Raw genomic sequence first — 21,130 nt, 5'->3', positions numbered from 1 at the left:
TTCACACTCACATTCACACCTACGCTCAATTTAGAGTCACCAGTTAACCTAACCTGCATGTCTTTGGACTGTGGGGGAAACCGGAGGACCCGGAGGAAACCCATGCGGACACGGGGAGAACATGCAAACTCCGCACAGAAAGGCCCTCGCCGGCCCCGGGGCTCGAACCCGGACCTTCTTGCTGTGAGGCGACAGCGCTAACCACTACACCACCATGCCGCCCAGCTAATAATAATGTTGATTTTATTTATTTTGTATTACTTTCATTGATACTTCATATTTATTATTAGCTTGTCAGCTATTAGTTTGTTAATATGTAAGGAAGTGGTTAAAAATGGCTGAAATCACTGTACTGTACTGGATGTACTGGATCACTTCTTCTGTATTCCAGGATTTTTTTTTTTTGGGGGGGGACACTGGAATACTTGCTGGTCATGCAATCATGCAAGTCAGACTGAGTCATACTTGCTTCTAGAGCACAAATGGTTTGGCACATTCGAACGCTTCTGGCATAAAGGTTACACCCCATGTTCGCTCCGAGACCCCATGTAGTCAAATTGGAGCGTGGTGTTAAATCTGATCCCGGTTTTCAGATTAATGCATGAGGAGGGTTAGTGGGTCAGCGGTGAGAAAAGCTCTGAGGACACAACAATGTCTGCTTTAATCCTTTCGATGCCGGAACACAAAACGGGTCAGTCTTTTGGACTTCTCGGTCCCCGTTGGTCTAAAAAAGACCGGAGTGAAATTGCTCCGGGGTGGGAATGTTTATTCCAGGAAACCCCTCCCATTTTTTTTCTGCGTGAATCCTGGAATGGCTTCATTTAACATGAAGTCCTTCCAGTTCTGAATATTACTCCAGCATGTTTAACACTGTTGAAGTGTTGATGTGTTTATGTCCTTCTCAGAGTTCACAGTTTTCCATGTGGTAAACGATCCCGAGTTCGGGTTACTGTTGGTCTCTCCGTGTCCAGGTGGTTTTCTCCAGGTTCTCCAGTTTCCTCCACACTCTCAGTAAGCAGATTTGATTCTCAAAATTGCCTCTAGGTGTCAACGAGTGTGTAAGTGTGTTTCTTCGTAGTGTATTACATCCCGTACACCGCCTTCCCTCCTGTCCAGACTGTATTCCCGTCTCACACTCAGCGTTCCCGGGATCAACTCCAGATCCACTGTTTCTTTAACCAGGATACGGTGCTTACTTTAGGAAATAAACATTACACACAATAATTCATTTCATATTTCCTACCCAGACAATAAAAGAAATTATTTATTTATTTTTGTTCAATGGAAAGTCATAGTCATATCTCTCAAAAGTATTGACAGCCCAATCACAATATTTATTTAAACTATTTCAGTCAGTCATTTTTTATACCTTATAAAAAATGACTGACTGAAAAATGATTGTGATTTTATTTAGTCACATAATTTATAAATACGACACTGCATATATGTAAAATTACTTTACAGTACCATGGAGAGAAAAAAATAATAAATGTGGAATGAATAACACTGCACATGTTACTCATTTTATACATGGTTTCATGAAGGGTACCAATACTTTTGCAGGACACTGTACATGACTTTCTAGAATTTATTGCATTCTTGCAGTTAGATTACATAAATTCTTCCCATGTCACTTTGTGTTGGCCAGATGTAGGATCTACAAACATTTGGTCAGAAATGTACTGTAGGTTCTGCCCAGCAGACTCGTCTGGTTGCTTATAGTCTGTCGATATTTCTCCAGAGCACATTTCTCTTACACTCTCAGTGCTGCACGCCAGGCCTGAGCCTCGACACTGCGCACATGTGGTACTGGAGGACACAGAGGACTGATACAAGATCTGGATTTAGTGGCGTCCTCGGCTGAGCAGATGCTCTTCATTTCCAAATGCGAGCAGCGAGACGTGGAGTCACACAAGATTCCCGAGACCTTCTGTTCTGCTTCTTTGAAATGAATAAATAAATAAATAAATAAACAGTTGCAAGTCTGGAAATAGTCAAGAGAATGAGACATAATTAGCACTGAGCAATTTCTGTCTTCTGATCAAAACAGATCACAAATGGAAGCTTTGAAACTAAAGCTTCTTCCCATTTCACTTCTGGATGCTTTGCAGAAAACAACTAGAGAAGGAATTGAGGAAGTGGGTTTTGATGTGGTGCGATCTGGATTCCAACACATCGGGTTACTCTCTGTCAATCCGTAAAGTCAAGAAGGAAGGAATAAAACACTGAGTGTTGTGCCGTTTTAGGAAAATAATCAATGGTGGCCATTTTAAACCGTTTTGAAAGCTGTTTTAAAGGGGAACTGAAGCCATTTTTAAACTTGCTTTATTTCTTCATTAACGTGTTATTCAATTACGTTTTCGGTTTTAGTAACCTTATATTGTGACTCGTATTGGCAACTAATTGCAATTAAATATTATACTTATCGGCCTTTTCGGTTTTTAGCCGTGTTGAATTTAGTTCGTTTGGTCCACGGCAGGCGTCGCTTATCCGCGCGATCTTCACGAGACTTGTGCGAGACTTCAAAACGTGAAGTGTCAGCCAGGTGTCAGTGCCGCCATTTTGAAAACTGTTTTCCAAATGAAGTATTGCACAAAAACGAGTTTAAATGACGATTACTGCCTACTTTTTCCAAACTTTCCTGATCGCTATCAAAACAAACAAAACTTCCAGCTTGATTACGTCAGCATTCGAAAGAGGGTGCGCACATCTTTTGACAACGTTGGCAGATGTCGGTCACTTTGATTTCCGCTGTACGTTTTACTTCCATCCTATGATGTCTCGCACAGGTCTCAGCGAATCTCGTTTACGGCCATTGCTTTGACATATGGACTGATTTATTACAGAGCATATTTCAAACACTCATAACTTGCTATAGCAGCGACAAAATAGCGATCAGAAATGCATTCCGATATTTAATAAAATGAAATAAATAGAATTTTGATAATAAAAAACTTGCCTTCAGTTCTCCTTTAATAAACAACAACAACAACAACAACAACAACACACATGGCTGGTTTCAAGCTAACGTTAATAAAATCCCAAAAAGACCTCTGACTGCTGACGCTGGAGACTCCTTCATTAAATATAAAAAGTACAATTTCTCCTTTCAAAAACTTCACTGTATCAACATAGAGCGTGAACAAGCTGTTGCTATAGAAACAATAACGTATTAGACGTATTCGAACGAGCGCTTTAATATAAACCTGTGTTTTGTAGCTGCACAACTATCAGAGCTGCTGTTATAGAAAATTAATCAACAATCAATTCGACAGCACTGTCGCATGAGACCGCCATATACATAGATGCAGAGGAACTACAAGTAAAAAATCTTTAGAAATTTATTAGGACTATAACAAACGTAATTGATAATAAATAATATCATATAAATAAGGCACGTTTTTTATGTATCGAAACAGCTGGCACTGTTTGAGAAAATTCCTTATAAAAACACTTTAATATGAAACATGTTAACGTAAATAAATACGTAACTGCATGTTAATCAACTTCTTTCACGTTTAACGAATAAAAGATGACGGAATGCGTTTAATCGTTCTCGTTAATACGCTTTCCAGAGTTTATATTCTGAGCGTCAGTCATAATTAACGCAGATTTATGGACGCTTGAGTGACACGGATCAGGCCCCGGAGGATTATGGGAGTTTGTGCTGGAAACGTAGATATAAAGGACAGTGATGTTCTGGCGTGTTGTGGAGCTTAAAATGATTACGGCTCCAAGGAGAACTCGGCGCGCCAGGTCGTGTCCTGGACATCACCAGGGCTGGACCAAACATCATCATAAACATTATCGTTATTACTAATGTTATTACTGGAAACTATACTGAAGGATCTTGGGAAATTTTCTGAGTCGTTGCTGTGACCTACGGTTTAACGATAGGTGGGAAACACAAACACACACAACTGTAATATTTATTTATATTTTTAACAACTTTATTGTTGTTTCATGGTGAAATCACAAGTAACAGGAATGAGGAATGTGCACAGAATAAAAGCAAAAATAAATGACAAACACATGCACACACACACACACACACACACCAAGGTCTTTCAGACTCGCTGTGTTTGTGTATCCACTGACTACAGTGAGACTCCGTCACCTTTGCTGTCAAACTCTAAACAAACACTGGGCTTTAAACTTGCTGTTACCGTGACAACAAAGAAGACAGACTAAACCATTAACACAGAGCACACACACACCTGAACCTGGTGCCGGTAAAACATTCATATCATATATGACTGATACAACAGGTATGTGCTGATACTCAGTTATGCGATATATATTGTGATGGAATTAATTTTTGTAACATTACGTAGTGTACATTGTCAAGATCGTTTGATTTACGCAGAAATTAACATAATTTTATTTCATAGATACGCTCTGATAAAAAAAATTTTTAAACAATGAAAAGAAAACGATAATGAAATAATGATTAATCTGAAATGGACGCGGTGATAAAGGCTGCCATTTTGGAATTGCAGAGATCACATGATCAGCGTTTTCGAAAAGCTATCTTATCTAACGCAAAAAAAAGAGATTTTTCAGATTCGAAGAAAAGTGTTCTTGGTGGTTGAGAAGATACTAAAAGACACATTTTCAGCTTTAGCTGCGTTAAAATAAAACCAATTAAGACCAAAAACCTTCAAATACTTTTATTATACGTTTATTCATGTACTGAATCTTCTTCTACTGAATCGTCTCTTCCTCGTGTGTGGATTATGCTACGAACGTCGTACGTATGAACTCACGCGTCGTTTAGATCTTAAGGATCGTCGTTAAGTTCAGCTGAAGCTCTGATCAGAGCCGTGTTGACAGTCAATCTGCAGATGACAACAAGCCAAACCACAATCGCATCCAGATTTCAGCGAAAAATAAAAGTCTGATTAAAAAGCACTTGCTTTTTGAAAATAACAGATGCAAATTTCGTGCAAAGACACCCACAGGAACACATTTTCTCTGTTGCTGGTGCACTGGGTGGTTTTCCGTCGTTCTTGCGAAGGATTCTGGAGAACCGAAGAACACACAAGTAACAGTGCTACATCCTTCCCAGACAAAGAACATTCAACATGAGTCTTATGATGGTTCTAGGAGTTCTTGGGTCCTGAAACAGGCAATGTTTGACATTTTCTGTCTGTTCTGAAAACGTTTTTACGTAACGCTTTTAAATCTTCTTACAAACGCTTCCATAATGTACAGTATATAAAGCAAAGTTTAAATAAAAACCTCAGATGTTTCTTGAACATGGACTTGGAACTTGGAGGAACATTATAGTTATAATGTAATATTAGATATGAGAACTTACCAGATACATTACTGAAGGTTCTGCGAGGTTCAGGCCAAGTTTACATTAGACCGTATCTGTCTCGTTTTCTTCGCGGATGCACTGTCCGTTTACATTAAAACGCCTGGAAACGCCGGGAAACGGGAATCCGCCAGGGTTCACGTATTCAATCCAGATCGTGTCTGGTCCGGTGCTGTGTAAACATTGAGTACGCGGATACGCTGTGCTGAGCTCTAGCTGGCGTCGTCATTGGACAACGTCACTGTGACATCCACCTTCCTGATTCGCTGGCGTTGGTCATGTGACGCGACTGCTGAAAAACGGCACGGACTTCCGCCTTGTATCACCTTTCATTAAAGAGTATAAAAGTATGAAAATACTGCAAATACTGATGCAAATACTGCCCATTGTGTAGTTATGATTGTCTTTAGGCTTGCCATCCTTCCACTTGCAAGTGGTAAGTGACGCGCATGCCCGACATGCACTGAGATCACACACACAGCGGCTCAGTCCCGAATCACTGCTTGTGCGCTTCACTCGCGCGCTCTGTGAGCTGCGCAGGGCCGGAGTGCGCACCCTCCAGAGGGCACTCGCTGTTCAGGGCGGAGTGATTTGGAGCGCAGGATGCCTGCGGAGCCGAGCGTATCCGTGTATTGGCGTTGCTGTGTGCACGCGAATCGTGTATTGGCATTGCTGTGTGCACGCTAATCGTTTTAAAAACGTTAATCTGATGATCCGCTGATACGGTCTAATGTAAACCCCACCTCAGAATATTGTTCTGGGTTCTAGAGACTTGTTTTCCAGAAGTGTATTATTTAGAAAAATTCTGGGTTCCAGAAACTGTCATAGTTGCTTTGAGGAACTATTACTTACTAGAAGCAGAATGTTAATAAAAATGTTCTGGGTTTTTTTTAAACGATTTTCATTTTTCACATTGGAGATAAACCACTGATTCTAGAATGTCCTGTTTTAGAAATATTTTCCAGGTTATCTATCTATCTATCTATCTATCTATCTATCTATCTATCTATCTATCTATCTATCTATCTATCTATCTATCTATCTATCTATCTTTGAGAGGAATTACTGGTTTCTAGAAGTGTATTGTTGATTAAAACATTTTGGGATCTAGAATCTACTGGTTTCTAGATTTCTTTTCTCCAGGTTTTTTTTTAAAGTTTCTGGATGTGTAACATTAAAAAAAAAAAGTGGGTGCTTTTTTAGCAGCTTTTATTAGTTGGAGAGGAACCACTGCTTTCTAAAACATTTTTTTAAATAAAATTTTTCTGGGGGCGGCATGGTGGTGTAGTGGTTAGCGCTGTCGCCTCACAGCAAGAAGGTCCGGGTTCGAGCCCCGTGGCCGGCGAGGGCCTTTCTGTGCGGAGTTTGCATGTTCTCCCCGTGTCCGCGTGGGTTTCCTCTGGGTGCTCCGGTTTCCCCCACAGTCCAAAGACATGCAGGTTAGGTTAACTGGTGACTCTAAATTGAGCGTAGGTGTGAATGTGAGTGTGAATGGTTGTCTGTGTCTATGTGTCAGCCCTGTGATGACCTGGCGACTTGTCCAGGGTGTACCCCGCCTTTCGCCCGTAGTCAGCTGGGATAGGCTCCAGCTTGCCTGCGACCCTGTAGAACAGGATAAAGCGGCTAGAGATAATGAGATGAGATGAAAATTTTTCTGGATTCTAGGAACTGCTGGGTTTGAGAGAAATTGCTGTTTTCTGATAGCATTTGTTTATTTAAGAAAAAAAAACTGGGTTCTGTTGGTTTTTGGAATGTGTCTTTTTTCCCAAGTATTATGAGGAGCTGTTGGCTTCTAGAACTGTATGAGAAATTGTGTGTGTGTGGGGGGGTTTCCATAAAACATGTTTTGCTTCTAGAGGCTCTAGTATAACCAAAGAGAGGCTCTACTTTTGCATGTTTCAGAGGGACTACTGGGTTCTAGAAAAGGTTTGTTCTAGAAGTTTTTCTGGATTCTAGTGACTATTGGTTTCTAGATTTAAAACCCCCAATGGTTTACACCATTGCAATATTTATAAAAATGTCTAGACGCTGATCATTTCTTTAAAAAATATTCAGATTTTTTTTTGTTTCTAGAATCAGGATGCTTATAAAAATGTTTTTGGGTATAGAGGTGAATTGTTTTTAGATTTTTTTCTAGTTGGAAAGTGACTATTGGTTTCTTGAAGCATTTGTTTATTTAAAAAAGTAGTTGTTGTAATTCTGGATTCCAGAATCTATTGGCTTCCAGAATATATTTTTCAAGATTTATGAGGAACTGTTGGTTTATTGCTGACCGATACATATTTCATTGTCTTTTCACATTGGTTTATAGATGTGTTGGTTTCTAGATGTTTATAAAATGTTCGATACTCAACAGGCGTTTGGTTTCTAGAATTGTTTTCTCAAAATTTCTTTGGACCAATAAAAGTTTTCAGGGTTCAAGAAAATATCGGGTCTGAGAATGTTTTATTCTTTTTTTTCTAGTCTGAAAGGAACTGGTTAAATTTTAACCGAGAGGTGTTGAGGTGTTGGTTGCACCAAATTATCAAATGTTCAGGGACATTTTTTAATCTGTTCTCACTGGCAAGTAAGCAAATATCAAGCATCTTCGATATATGGGTAAAATCCAGAGCGGGGTTGGTGCTGGGACTGAACTCCAGCTGTGGAAGATGATGTCAAGCGAATGCATGAAAATGGAAGAAATAAAAAAAGATGAGAAAAAGATCGAGAAATAATCAGCGTCTAAAATGGTTCTTTAAATGCAAGCAGTCTGTTTCACACTCTTGTCATGAGATCATGAGATCATTTCAGCTCATTTGCAGGCAGGAACCTCGTTATTCATTCTGGATATGCAAAGGAAAATATATCATGTTAGCATAGCATGATGAGCGAATGAATATCCGATGGTGTAACATTCCATCCAGGCTTTTCACCACTCTGTGTGAGAATAACACTTATATACCGCACTGACGTATCCGGGATGGACAATATTGGTCAGTAATCTGATACAGCATGGAGAGTCATACACAGTGCACATCAATCCTTCCTCTGGAATGATACATACTTCCCCTCTCTCTCTCTCTCTCTCTCTCTCTAGTTTTAGATTTTCTTTGACTTATGAGAAGTACATGCCCTCGAGCCATGAGCCACCCAAGTGATGGCATTCCCTGTGATCAGAGCTGTACCTCCATGTTATGGTCCTTCTCTATACGTCAAGGACTTCATTTTCACGTTTCTGACCAGGCGAGAGGCTCGAGTCCCAAAGTGCCGAGGAAATATGACTTCAGATTGCTGACTCCTTCCATTGTAGGCACTTTTCACCGAAGAGGCCTTGCGAGATCAGGAATGCCGTCATCGTTTACTCAGACGAACGGGTTGCTCATGGGTAAGAACCGAGGCAACTACAGGAAATGTCTTACAGTGTCTTATAACTCTTTCATTGGACAGTATGGTACAGTAAAGTAACAGATAAATCCATGATCCCATATTTTATCATGATCATTATCTCCATTGCTGATGGAAATTTGGTTCCACACCTCACCCAGAAACCAACAGTACCGAAATCAACACTCGACTCAAAGAACTGCCATTTTGAAAAACACTATCTAGCTAGATTCATCTCTCATACAGTGTTGCTACCAGAATGTCACATCCAAGAGCAGGACAAGTCGAGACTGAGTTAAGATCAGGGTTGAGGCCATGTCAAGATCAAATCCAAATGAAACTGAGATTGAAAATCATCCAGAAGTTTCAAGTTTTTATTTCAACCAGTTAGCTTTATTCAACTGTTTTCTGGGCGGCACGGTGGTGTAGTGGTTAGCACTATCGCCTCACAACAAGAAGGTTCTGGGTTCAAGCCCAGTGGCCAATGGGGGCCTTTCTGTGTGGAGTTTGCATGTTCTCCCCGTGGTTGCGTGGGTTTCCTCCGGGTGCTCCGGTTTCCCCCACAGTCCAAAGACATGCAGTTAGATTAACTAGCTACTCTAAATTGTCCATAGGTGTGAATGTGGTTGTTTCCCAAGCCTGGAAAGAGGAGGGTTGCGGCAAGAAGGGTTTCCGGCGTAAAACTACGCTCCAATTAATATGACATGTAGATCAATAGGGTCCACATGGCAGTGACCCCACACTCATAAGTGGGACAAGCTGGAAGAAGTGCATGAGTGAGTGAGTGAGTGAGCTTCGCTCAACTGTTTTCTAGAAGGAATTAACTCTTGAAAAGGCAAGACAAATGGCCAAGACTGAGACAAGTTTGAGTCAGCCAACAAGGTTGGACTCATCAGTCCAAGTCAATACAGACTACGTCCATGTTAAAGGAGAACTGAAGGCAAATTTGTTTCATCTCATCTCATTATCTCTAGCCGCTTTATCCTTCTACAGGGTCACAGGCAAGCTGGAGCCTATCCCAGCTGACTACGGGCGAAAGGCGGGGTACACCCTGGACAAGTCGCCAGGTCATCACAGGGCTGACACATAGACACAGACAACCATTCACACTCACATTCACACCTACGCTCAATTTAGAGTCACCAGTTAACCTAACCTGCATGTCTTTGGACTGTGGGGGAAACCGGAGCACCCGGAGGAAACCCACGCGGACACGGGGAGAACATGCAAACTCTGCACAGAAAGGCCCTCGCCGGCCACGGGGCTCAAACCCAGGACCTTCTTGCTGTGAGGCGACAGCGCTAACCACTACACCACCGTGCCGCCCAGGCAAATTTGTTTTTATCAAAATTCTATTTATCTCATTTTATTAAATATCGGAATGCATTTTTGATCACTATTTTGTCACTGCTATAGCAAGTTATGAGTGTTTGAAATATGCTCTGTAATATATCAGTCCATATATCAAAGCAACGGCAGTAAACGAGATTCGTTGAGACCTGTGCGAGACATCATAGGATGGAAGTAAAATGTACAGCAGAAATCAAAGTGACCGACATCTGCCAACGTTGTCAAAAGACGCGTGTGGCCTCTTTCGAATGCTGACGTAATCAAGCCGGAAGTTTTGTTTGTTTTGATGGCAGTCAGAAAAGTTTGAAAAAAGTAGGCAGTAATCGTCATTTAAACTCGTTTTTGTGCAATACTTCGTTTGGAAAACAGTTTTCAAAATGGCGGCACTGACACCTGGCTGACACTTCACGTTTCGAAGTCTCGCATAAGTCTCGTGAAGATCGCGCGGATAAGCGACGCCTGCCGTGGACCAAACGAACTCAATTCAACACGGCTAAAAACCGAATAGGCCGATAAGTATAAAATTTAATGGCAATTAGTTGCCAATACGAGTCACGATATGAGGTTACTAAAACCGAAAACGTAATTGAATAACACGTTAATTAAGAAATAAAGCAAGTTTAAAAATGACTGCAGTTCTCTTTTAACACGTTTTAGTTTTAAAATGAAAATGATCTTCGTCCAGATGACTGTTTTAACTCTGTACCAGAAATAATCTCCGTCCATAAGAACACGTCTGAAAACGCATATCACATGACCATTCACATACACTGTGCTGGTATAAACAACTAATGCTGTTTGTTTTCTTCTGGAAAAAGGTCACGTAATAGGATTGTGACGAATCAGGGAACGATACGTCATAACTGATCAGACCCAATCAGGAAGCGAACGTGTTTCCAAACGTCTCTGTTTTTGAGGCTCGAAATCTCTGGAGTCGTCTGGACACCAGGCGTAAATGTAGCTAAAGTGATGCATTTTAAAATTAAATCGTATTAATGTGGACATAGCCACAGAAAATCTCTCAAGACTGGACTTGAGTCTTTCAGCCCTACAGTATTCCTAGAGTCACCCAAAAGCCCTATTCTAATTTTTCATGAGTTAATATATTGGCGTATCTGTGGGATTTTATTCCTCTCTGAATCTTCCACATAATATTTATGGATATAAATCAAGCAGTAGAAATAACAGCACAGAAGTTATTAGGTTCCTAGGACAGGTAAAGCCTACAAACTTGCTATGGTCATGTGACCCACTAATGAACAAGCATGGCCACACCCCCTACAACAAGCACTTATAATAAATGCTCAAAACAATGAGTTTGTATTCAAATTTGTACGTATGACCCATAAAACATTTGGTGTGATGACCACGAGACACGCCCATCTCTGTGATTTACGCGATCGTTCCAATAGATCGTAAACTTTCATTTGGGTCGATGGCCGTGTGAGTGCGAACACATGTAGCATCTTTAAGAAATCAAATTCTGTCCGATCTTTTTAAATGACTGATATATCAACACCAGATGCTCCCTTGTGTTCTGCACCAGCATGTGGAACGAGGTGTGGTCTATCCCTGAGACCTGAGCGCTGTAGCAATAAAGCTGAAAACGAGAAATCCAAAGAGAGCGAGAGAGGAGTGAGGACTGCTAACAGAATGACAGAGGAACACAGGAAGACTGGAGAGGAGAAAATGAGAGCACAGAGGACAAGGACGAGAGTGGTGGTGATGTCAGATACTCCACCCTTCACTGCTCCGGAACACACCCGAGCAGGACGGCGTGACGCTACTCCGCTCACACCAGGTACCCCAGTACTTCATGTTCACTCATTACCGGTGATGTGTGTCTTATTGCACCAGTTTGGTTTATATGTTGATAAACTGTGTCAGGAGATCAGCAAGTGATCAAACGTGGTGTTTGCAGGAAGTAAGAAGAGACCAATAAGAGACCAAAACATGACCTCGTGAGTAGATCATTAAAAAAAAAAAATCACTTCTCACGTCCTTTAATAAGACTGAACCAAGCACACAGGGGTTAAGTCCCCATCTGTCGGGTAATCTGAATGTTTGTTTCCAAAGACGTCTCTAAGTAAGTAAACCGTTTGAGAGCGCCATTAGAGACAGGACCGCGTCTTCGCATCTGACAGCCACCCCGATAAACAGGCACTTAAAACGAACAGTCGCATGCCGTCAATCATCATGTATTTACCCCTGAATGTCTCACTCTGCTCGGCAGCTCAGGAATCTGGAAGTAACATGTCAGTGCGGTTAATGAGCCATTCGCTCGGGGGTCTTACAGGCTGACCATGATCCCCTTCCCCTGTTACTCCAGGAGTTATTTATCCATTGTGACAGTGACGCTTGACGTGACATGATGATAAAGGTCACATCACTAACATCAGGCTTAACTTCCAAAAAAATGGCTGAGTTGCGGTTTTGAAGAAGCGAAACTAATTCCAGATCCATTCAAAAAAAATTTAGCTAAACAAGCTAATTAACTAATTACTTAAAGCTAGATGGCCTTTCAGATTGTTCAACTGTAGGTCATAAAAAGAATTTTCCCAACACCTAATTATTTTTGTTTAGTGACTGAAAGTTACTGAATTCAAATCATAGACTTTCAATTTTATTAGTTTTTTATAAATAGAACAATTAATGAATTTATCTCCACATGGCTGTAAATTCTCTGCTATTTTTTCCTGCTTCACCATGACCCAATTCAAGATACTACATCATGCATCACATCACGTGATGGGAGAGAAAAATGGAGGATGTGAGTGTGCGAATGAAACGTGAAAGACTGACTACAGTAACGGAAAGAAAGCGACAAGAAAAGACGTTATGTTATATACGAAGGAAAGGAAACGCAGGACCAAACTAATAAATATCGGCGCTCAGCGAGCACCTCGGTGTGATCAGCTGTTCGTTTAGCGACAGAATGATGGAACTGTCAGTGCACGCTCAAAGGGAAACCTGTAGATGGCAGTAATGCAACACTGTGGATGCCAGCTGCCGTAAAACCCAAAAGAAGAAGAACCATTACTAGAAAAGAAAGATTTCTACATTCTGTTTATTTAGCAAGATTATGCTAACTAACAGTGTCCAAGTTAACTAGCTATGTGTTAACGTTAGCTGTGGACAAGGCTACGGCAACTTGGTGGGCAAATCCATAGAAGGTCATTTGACTAACCAGACTGCATAGCTATTGCAATGTTATTGCTGACTCTAAAAGCACACACAACTTCACTGAAAGCTTTCTCTTGGAATAAAACGTTTGCATCCCTCAATATGCTTCCGCAGGTTGGACGGCGAGTTTTTGTAGGCTGTGATGTGGTTCGTTTTAGGCAAACAAAGCAAACATTTAAAATGAAATGACTCTTTGATCCTTTCAGAAAACTGAAACATGGGTTCTAGATAAAGCCATGAGTGTGTGCATTCTCCAGAAGAACCGCCTCCTTCCATTCTGCTGAGAAATCACTGATCTTGATTTTATACAGTCTATGGACGTGACGTGACCCTAGTGATTACTGATCGGCCGTGTCAGTGTCACCTGCGAAAAAAATCACATTTTAGAAAAGAAAAGAAAAAACATCCACTTTCAAAGCTGCTTCATAGTAACGAGTAACGAGGACCTTGATAGAAATGTAGTGGAGTAAAAAGTACGATATTTGTCTTTCAAATGTAATGAAGTTAAAATCACAAGTTTCAAAAAAAATACTTACGTAAAGTAGAGATACTCAAAAAGTGTACTTAAGTAAAATACTCAAGTAAATGTACTTTGTTACTGTCCACCTCTGGTAGCTGCTCAGCTCCACCTTCTATAAGATGAACGAGGTTCAGGATCGTTATCACCAACCTGACGAACCTTTTAAAGACATATCAGATCAAAGTTCTGCAGCAGGGAATTAATTAATTAATTAATTCCCGAGGCTCAAATTAACCAAACAATCGTAACTTATTTGTAAATCGATGCTGAAATCTTATTCATCAAAAGCCTAAATGACAAAGATGCTACCGAATATTTCTACTCCAGGTTACAGGATGGTGTGGAGGACCAGTGGACATGGACACCATGACGCTCTGGATCGCACCTCGACTGGGAATCCTGTCCTTCACTTCTATCTGCCCGACTACCACGCTGGCACGAGGTTACCGTTTACGTTCTCAGTTCACTTTATGTATTTCGTACTCTGATTTTAATTCTACGCAAGAGTAACCAAGCGTTTTAATACAGTGGGGTCAAATACTTTTGCTTAGCATTGTAAAAAATGTGAAAGCAATACCAGCTATTGCAGTAAAAGGTTTTCGGGTGCTTTTCCACTTGATGTTTTATTTTGAAAACCAAATAATTTGCGAAATGAAGATGAAGTTTTGAGTTGAATTCACTTTTCTCAATACGCAACATGGGGAAACGATCACAGAATGAAATTGTTCAGGAGTTCGGTTATCTGTTGTTTACGTGGCAACAAAGCAAGATTGTGCATTCTTAGTAAACATATTAAATGCCAGCTAGCTTACGAGTACAGTTGTACAAAATGGCGCCTTTTTGCTGCCTTTGAATCTTGTCATAAATATTGGAATTACGAGGTTAAATACCAATAACCAGTGGCGGCTGCTGGTTTTTAAAACAGGGGAAGCCCATTTTACGCATTCATCGTAAAACCTGTAGGCCGGATATCAAAGCATAGAAAAGTGTGCCCCATTAGCACAGTGAACTAGACAACCCTACCTAGTGGCAGAAAGTATTTTTGCTTGTACATTTCATGTTATAGTCTGGCTTGCCAGGCTAGTGCCTCATATCCTTAATCAAAAATATCAAACATCCAAAAATCACTGGCTATTCAACGAAGAGCCTTGAACAATCATACCCTGATATGCAACACAGAGTCTTTAACACAACACCCAGCTGTGCAACACATCCTTGAACATCTTCTGCAACACAGTCTGGAAATTCATAACCAGGTAGGCTATGCAACACACAGAACCTTGAATATTATACCCAGGTATAACCTATAACACAGAGCCCACCATTCTCTTAACATTACTGAACAATATACACACTTCAGATTCATGAACATTATATGATGCACACTATTTATACACAAATTCTGCCCTCCGCTCCTTTTCCAGAAAATGGTCTGTGACCCTGTCATACCAGCTGGTTGTGCTTTCCAGAGACTTCACCAATTTCTGTTAGCAGCTAGCACTGCAGATCCCAATAAGGCTCAAGCTAGCCTACAACCAGATTGAACTACAAATGAAATAAATGAGTGAATTCACGAATGATCAAACTGATAGAATGGATGAAAGTTAACGGAGCACAACGAGTAATATTTACATTTATTTACAGAGTAATGTACAGAGACATCAATGAGAAGAAACGTTTATATGAAAAGAAATTCGGACAGCACTTTGGCACACGACTACACTTTCTCAACATCCGCTAGGGACTGACTGATCATACTTCCGTGTTCCTCGCCGAAGTACCGCCCTCCTCATGTCTTTCAAACACTACATCCAATAATCCTTCATCAGCCCGGCTTCTTGTCCCTCCCACTGTCTCGTTTAGTCCCAGAGAAGCCCGGCTTCCCTGGAAGTGACGATTTTGTTGATTTTAACCAATAACAACTAGCCAAAATTGGCTGTTCAGAGCCGTCTCGTAGACTGCAACGGATACCCGGCTGCCAGTCAGTGTTGCCAGATACTGCTGACGTTTTCCATCCCAAAATATATTCAAAACCCGCCAAAATGCACTTAAAACCGCCCAATTTGGCAACACTGCTGCCAGTCCATAGAGCCCATTGAAATAAGAAAGGTTACAGCCTGGCAGCAAAGGTGATTCTCGTAGCGAACTGCAAGTTCGTCAGACATCACTCAAATAAGTTACAGGATAGTTATGAACATAAATACAATCTTGGGCATATATTATGTTATGCAAGTTATTGTTTTAATGAGAATTCAACGTCGTAGACGCCGCAGTTTGGGGAGAGAATTTTAGGGGAAGTTCGGCTTCCCTTGCTGTCTCTGAGAAATCGCCCCTGCCAGTAACTTATCTACAAAACCTGAATTTGGGGGCGTGTCAATGTCAAACAGTCACGGCAGCCGCGAATATGAACATGACAGTAATATTTATGTGGGAATTCTGCATGTTCAGTACAAACTGTTCGGTACGGTTTTAGTCTGGACGCATTTTCATGTTGCAAAAATCAATCAATAAATAAATAAAACAAAAGTTCTCACGCTATGCATTTTTTTTTCCTGACCAAAACCACTCAGACAGACACCACTGTCGTAATCACGACTTCCAAATTCGTAGATACGAACTTCGGAGCAGTGTTATGAAATTCGTAAGATGGATTAGAACATTGACCCCGCCTCCTAATAATAATAGTGCGAAGTTTGTTGCCAGTTGTGTGTCACTATAATGAATGTTTAAACGTGTTAAACAGTGACAACAAAGCAGGAAATAAGAAATAATTACTATATTTGGAAATAAGCATTCTATATTGATATTTTTCTGAGGTTTTCACTTTATTAAAAAAAAGAAACAACAATTATGTAGCTATAAGAATGACGCTGCTGAAGTTTGAGAAGTCTGAGTTTTATATCCAATTCACTTTCCGCCAATTTGAGGAACGATTATAAATAACTCGAGATGAAAAAGATACTCGGAATAAAATTTGCTGGCAGCCTGGCTGAAAGGCTTATGTCTCCTGGCTACACGACAACATTAGCTACGAATGAAAACAGGTTTAAATGTAGCGAGACGGTACTTGTTTCAGCGTGCCGATGAAAACCTTGCGGGCTCCAAATTTTTCAAGAATGACTTGTTTATAAGTCGTCCATCACTATCTCAGTGTTCGCATGAAATCCGTCCTGATTCCACACACCACTGTGGGATTTCTCAGTACCCAGGGTTGATACGGAATGACTGCTACGAGGCAGCTGGTGTAGTTATCTTTAGGGCGGGGGGGGAAACACATGGCATTGTGGGAAGTCCCTCCATGCTGCACTGGGGATATCTGGTGACATCTCATCTCATCATCCACCCGAAATCCGTCCAGCTCAGAGCAAGACATCCAGCTGGCCTGGAAATCATGTTAGCGCCAACAGGTCTACATCACCACGGAGGCCATAACGTCAACCAGGCCATGTCGGTGCTACGGTTTCAGATTTTATTACTGATAAAACACTCAGGAATTTGGGTAGAAGCAGGTGTTTGAGTTGCACAGAGGCACCGCAGAACCTGAGACCCTGACAATGTAAGAGATACGAGCTACAACGTACAGTTAGTGTTATTTATCTTCATCAAATAATTAGTAGTCACAGTTTAGTGAAAAAATAAACACACCGAGCTCAAATGTAGTCCATCAGTTGTGACGTGTTTCACGTTTCCGTGGTTGCAAAATATACATTAAAATTATACTTAAGGGAAAGCATGGGGTACTGCGTTCAAGTCACTACAGTCACATTCGAGTGAAAGTGATACCTAAAGGATTATTATTCAGTGGAAAAATTAATGTAACTAAAATTCAAAGTTTGATCTCACACTTGCAATAAATTCTCGCAATTCTCACATTTCAATATTCACACTAAGGTTATTATTAGGAGGCGGAGTTAATGTTCTAATCCATCTGACAAATTTATTTGTGCAAAAACAAACCGAGCTTATGGATAGGACTGGGGGCGGGGCTTGTTACTTCGTAGCTTATTTAATGACTTACTTTGTACAAAATCAAACCGAAGTTAATGTTCAGAGGATTACAGAGTGGGGTTAAAGTCAGTACCTTCTCTGACAACTTTATTCTACAAAATCAAACCAAGGTTAAAGTTATTTATGAAGATTACAGTTAAGAAGGAAATTCTTGTTTGAGGGTGCTCAAAAATTATAACATAAGAATAAAAAACAATAGAGTAATAAATATAACCCCAGGGCCTGGTTTAGTAAAAGTGCGTAAACTAAAAAAAAAATTAGAAGAATGGGGTGGAAAAAATAAAAAAATAGGGGGCGGAGTTAATGTTCATACCTGATCTTACAACTTTAGTTTGTATTAAATCAAACCAAGGTTAATGTTAGGGTTAGGGTTGGGGGTGGGTGTGGGGGGGAGTTTGTGTTCATAACTTATTTTCCAACTTAGTTTGTGTAGAATCAAACAAAATCCATCCACATCATCCTTCATCTTGGAGTTAGAATGTTTTTGTTTTCTTTAAAGTAGGCTATCGTCTTTCTGCTCACCGTCAGAGTGAGTGAGGTTAATACACAAACTGTCCTTATGGACATAAAGAACAAACTAACTAACTAAATAATGATGATGCATAGAAATGTGATGTAAACAATTATGCTTATGTTAAATATATTTAAAAAAATGTCAAATACTTTTCCCTCTAAATGTATCTAAAAAGTATTTACTTTTTTTTAGACATGAGATGATATGTGAGATGATGAGATATGATGAGATACATGATAAATGATGAGATATGATGAGATACGATAAGATACGAGATGATGAGATATGAGATGAGCTACAAAATGAGATACGAGATGATGAGATACGAGATGAGATATGAGATGATCAGATATGATGAGATACAAGATGATGAGATACGAGATGATGAGATACGAGATGAGATACGAGATGATCAGATATGATGAGATACAAGATGATGAGATACGAGATGATCAGATATGATGAGATACAAGATGATGAGATACGAGATGAGATACGAGATGATCAGATATGATGAGATACGAGATGATCAGATATGATGAGATACAAGATGAGATACGAGATGAGATACGAGATGATCAGATATGATGAGATACAAGATGATGAGATACGAGATGATGAGATACGAGATGATCAGATATGATGAGATACAAGATGATGAGATACAAGATGAGATACGAGATGATCAGATATGATGAGATACGAGATGATGAGATACGAGATGATGAGATACGATGAGATATGATAAGATACGAGATGATATGATGAGATACGATAAGATATAAGATGATGACATACAAGATAATGAGATGATATGATGAGATATGATAAGATACGAGATGATGAGATACAATAAGATACGAGATGATGAGATGATGAGATATGAGGAGATACAATAAGATATGAGATGAGATACAAGATAATGAGATATGATATGATGAGATATGATAAGATACGAGATGATGAGATACGAGATGATGAGATGCAAGATGATGAGATATGAGATGATGAGATACGATGAGATACGATGAGATATGAGATGATGAGATACGAGATACAAGATGAGATATGAGATGATAGAATTGTGAATGACCAATATGGCTGCCCTTGTAACTTTTCTGCTGCACTGTGAAGTTTCGTTCATGACACTGCACAGGTCTTGGCTGATATATTTGGGGTGAATAAAAAACTATGGAAGTGTGATAATTTTTTCACTGAATACCTCAAATTTTATATTTTGACTTTCAGCAACTGTACAGCGTTGGCGAGCTCCAACAACGGCTCAGTTTGTGTTCTTAAAGTCTCTGAAACTTCAGTCTGTCAGCAGCTGTGATGCAGCGTTTGGTCACGAAGTGGATATTTTTCAGTCAAGTACTCAGTCTGCAGCATTTTGCAAATAATTCCAGGCTCCCCACTCGAGTCTCTGAAAAGGGGAAAGAGAAGTGTGTGTGCTCTTCAGCATGGATCACTCATTACTCTTCCATGGGACTTTTCACACATGCGTTTCTGTTCACTTTGTGATATGTTTATAGAATCCATTTGTGCATTTATAGGAGCACATTTCTAGAATACACACACTGGGAAACTTTGGAAAGAGGGATGTTGCAAATAAGAGTATGGGTGTAAAGGATTAAAATGATGATGTTTGATGATCTTCAATATTGATATTTCCCAACAGGAAAGAAGTGGATGAGGTGCTGGACATCGAGGCACACAGAGAGGACACTGATGCGGATCGAAAAATTGACAAGATTCAAATTCAAGAGCAGCTCAACATGTGCAATGATGGAAATCGAAGTTGTGACGTTGCTGGAGGAACCAGACCACCTGATGGCATGGAAGACGTCATTCCAGTGGATGCAGGAAGTGAGCAAAAGCATAAGATGGAAGAAGATGGTGAAATACAACAAGGCAGCCAGACTGAGCTTACTGAAAAAGAAGAGAACGAGCAACATGGTGTAAGAGAGAATAGTTGTGGAGTGACTCAGGAACCGAGTGAGGAACATAGCACCATAGAGGAAGAGAAACGTTCTGGAAAGTCAGATGATATGCCTCAAGCCATAGCAGAAGCACATCAGCATGTTTATGAATTTACGAAGCTAAAATCTGGAGCCGCCCACGTCAGAATCTCAGAAACAAAGAGCACGAGGAGGCTGACTCTTCCAGCGCCAGCTTTATCGTTCCCCGGAACACTCGCACACACACACTCTTCGCCCTTGCCACGTGTGGTGCCATCATTCTATGGCTCTTCGTTTGGCCGTCGCATCAGGACGCTTCCTGTACACCAAACACGGCCCACTGGAGTCGGCTATGACAAAAGAGCTATAAAACCTGCGACCGAAAGACCCCCGAGTCTGGATAGGAAAGGAAGTCGGCATGTCCTGAAAACGGAACCAAGAGCAATAATCGGTCCCAAAATAATGAGCTCTGAGTGGTGGGGGTGGGGGTCTCTGCCTCGTAAAATGAAGACCATCAAGACATTCATGTGGGGGCCTCAGGGACCTCAGGAGACCAAGAGTGTGTGTGAGCTACACACTCGAACCAACAGGTGGAGGGGTTTGGACTGATGCAGAGGTTTGGGTGAACACGGACCCACTATAGAGGCTTTGCACAGTCACATGACCCCATAGCAACAGTAACTATGCTGCCATGACAGGGGGCATGCTTGTGAGCATACCACAAGGTTTTTGACCTCTCTGTTCGACACCGAGTCCTGCTGAATGTGTTTCCCCCCATTTTCCACTTCTATGTTTCGAAATCTCTCTAGTTTTTCCCCAATGATGAATTGAAGAGTTTTGTTCCAAAATACAATAAATGCCAAATTTGAAAAATTGAAACTCTTGCCACCAAACCATCAGCAATTATCATATCT

The 21,130-nt window shown here is 40.6% G+C and overlaps 1 protein-coding gene across 1 annotated transcript; it reads left to right on the top strand.

The window, feature by feature from the left end:
* Positions 1 to 924: 924 nt before the first annotated feature.
* On the top strand, positions 925 to 20,825 carry LOC132892696 (uncharacterized). The gene is made up of 5 exons (XM_060931007.1): positions 925 to 1,011; positions 8,397 to 8,684; positions 11,580 to 11,834; positions 14,064 to 14,178; positions 19,937 to 20,825. Exons 2-5 carry the CDS (start codon positions 8,417 to 8,419, stop codon positions 20,823 to 20,825), a joined length of 1,527 nt encoding a protein of 508 aa, XP_060786990.1. The 5' UTR covers positions 925 to 1,011; positions 8,397 to 8,416.
* Positions 20,826 to 21,130: the final 305 nt, after the last annotated feature.

The sequence above is a fragment of the Neoarius graeffei genome, chromosome 10 (genome assembly GCF_027579695.1).
Source record: "Neoarius graeffei isolate fNeoGra1 chromosome 10, fNeoGra1.pri, whole genome shotgun sequence".
Classification (NCBI taxonomy): domain Eukaryota; kingdom Metazoa; phylum Chordata; class Actinopteri; order Siluriformes; family Ariidae; genus Neoarius; species Neoarius graeffei.
The sequence above is the reverse complement of the archived record's forward strand: the minus strand, read 5'-3'. Positions and strand labels throughout refer to the sequence as shown.

Excerpts from the sequence above, each read along its gene's own strand:
- LOC132892696 (XM_060931007.1), top strand. The coding sequence starts at position 8,417 with ATGAGAAGTACATGCCCTCGAGCCATGAGCCACCCAAGTGATGGCATT. Across the intron at positions 11,835-14,063 it reads CGCTACTCCGCTCACACCAG|GTTACAGGATGGTGTGGAGG; the intron begins GTACCCCAGTAC and ends TTTCTACTCCAG. Across the intron at positions 14,179-19,936 it reads GACTACCACGCTGGCACGAG|GAAAGAAGTGGATGAGGTGC; the intron begins GTTACCGTTTAC and ends ATTTCCCAACAG.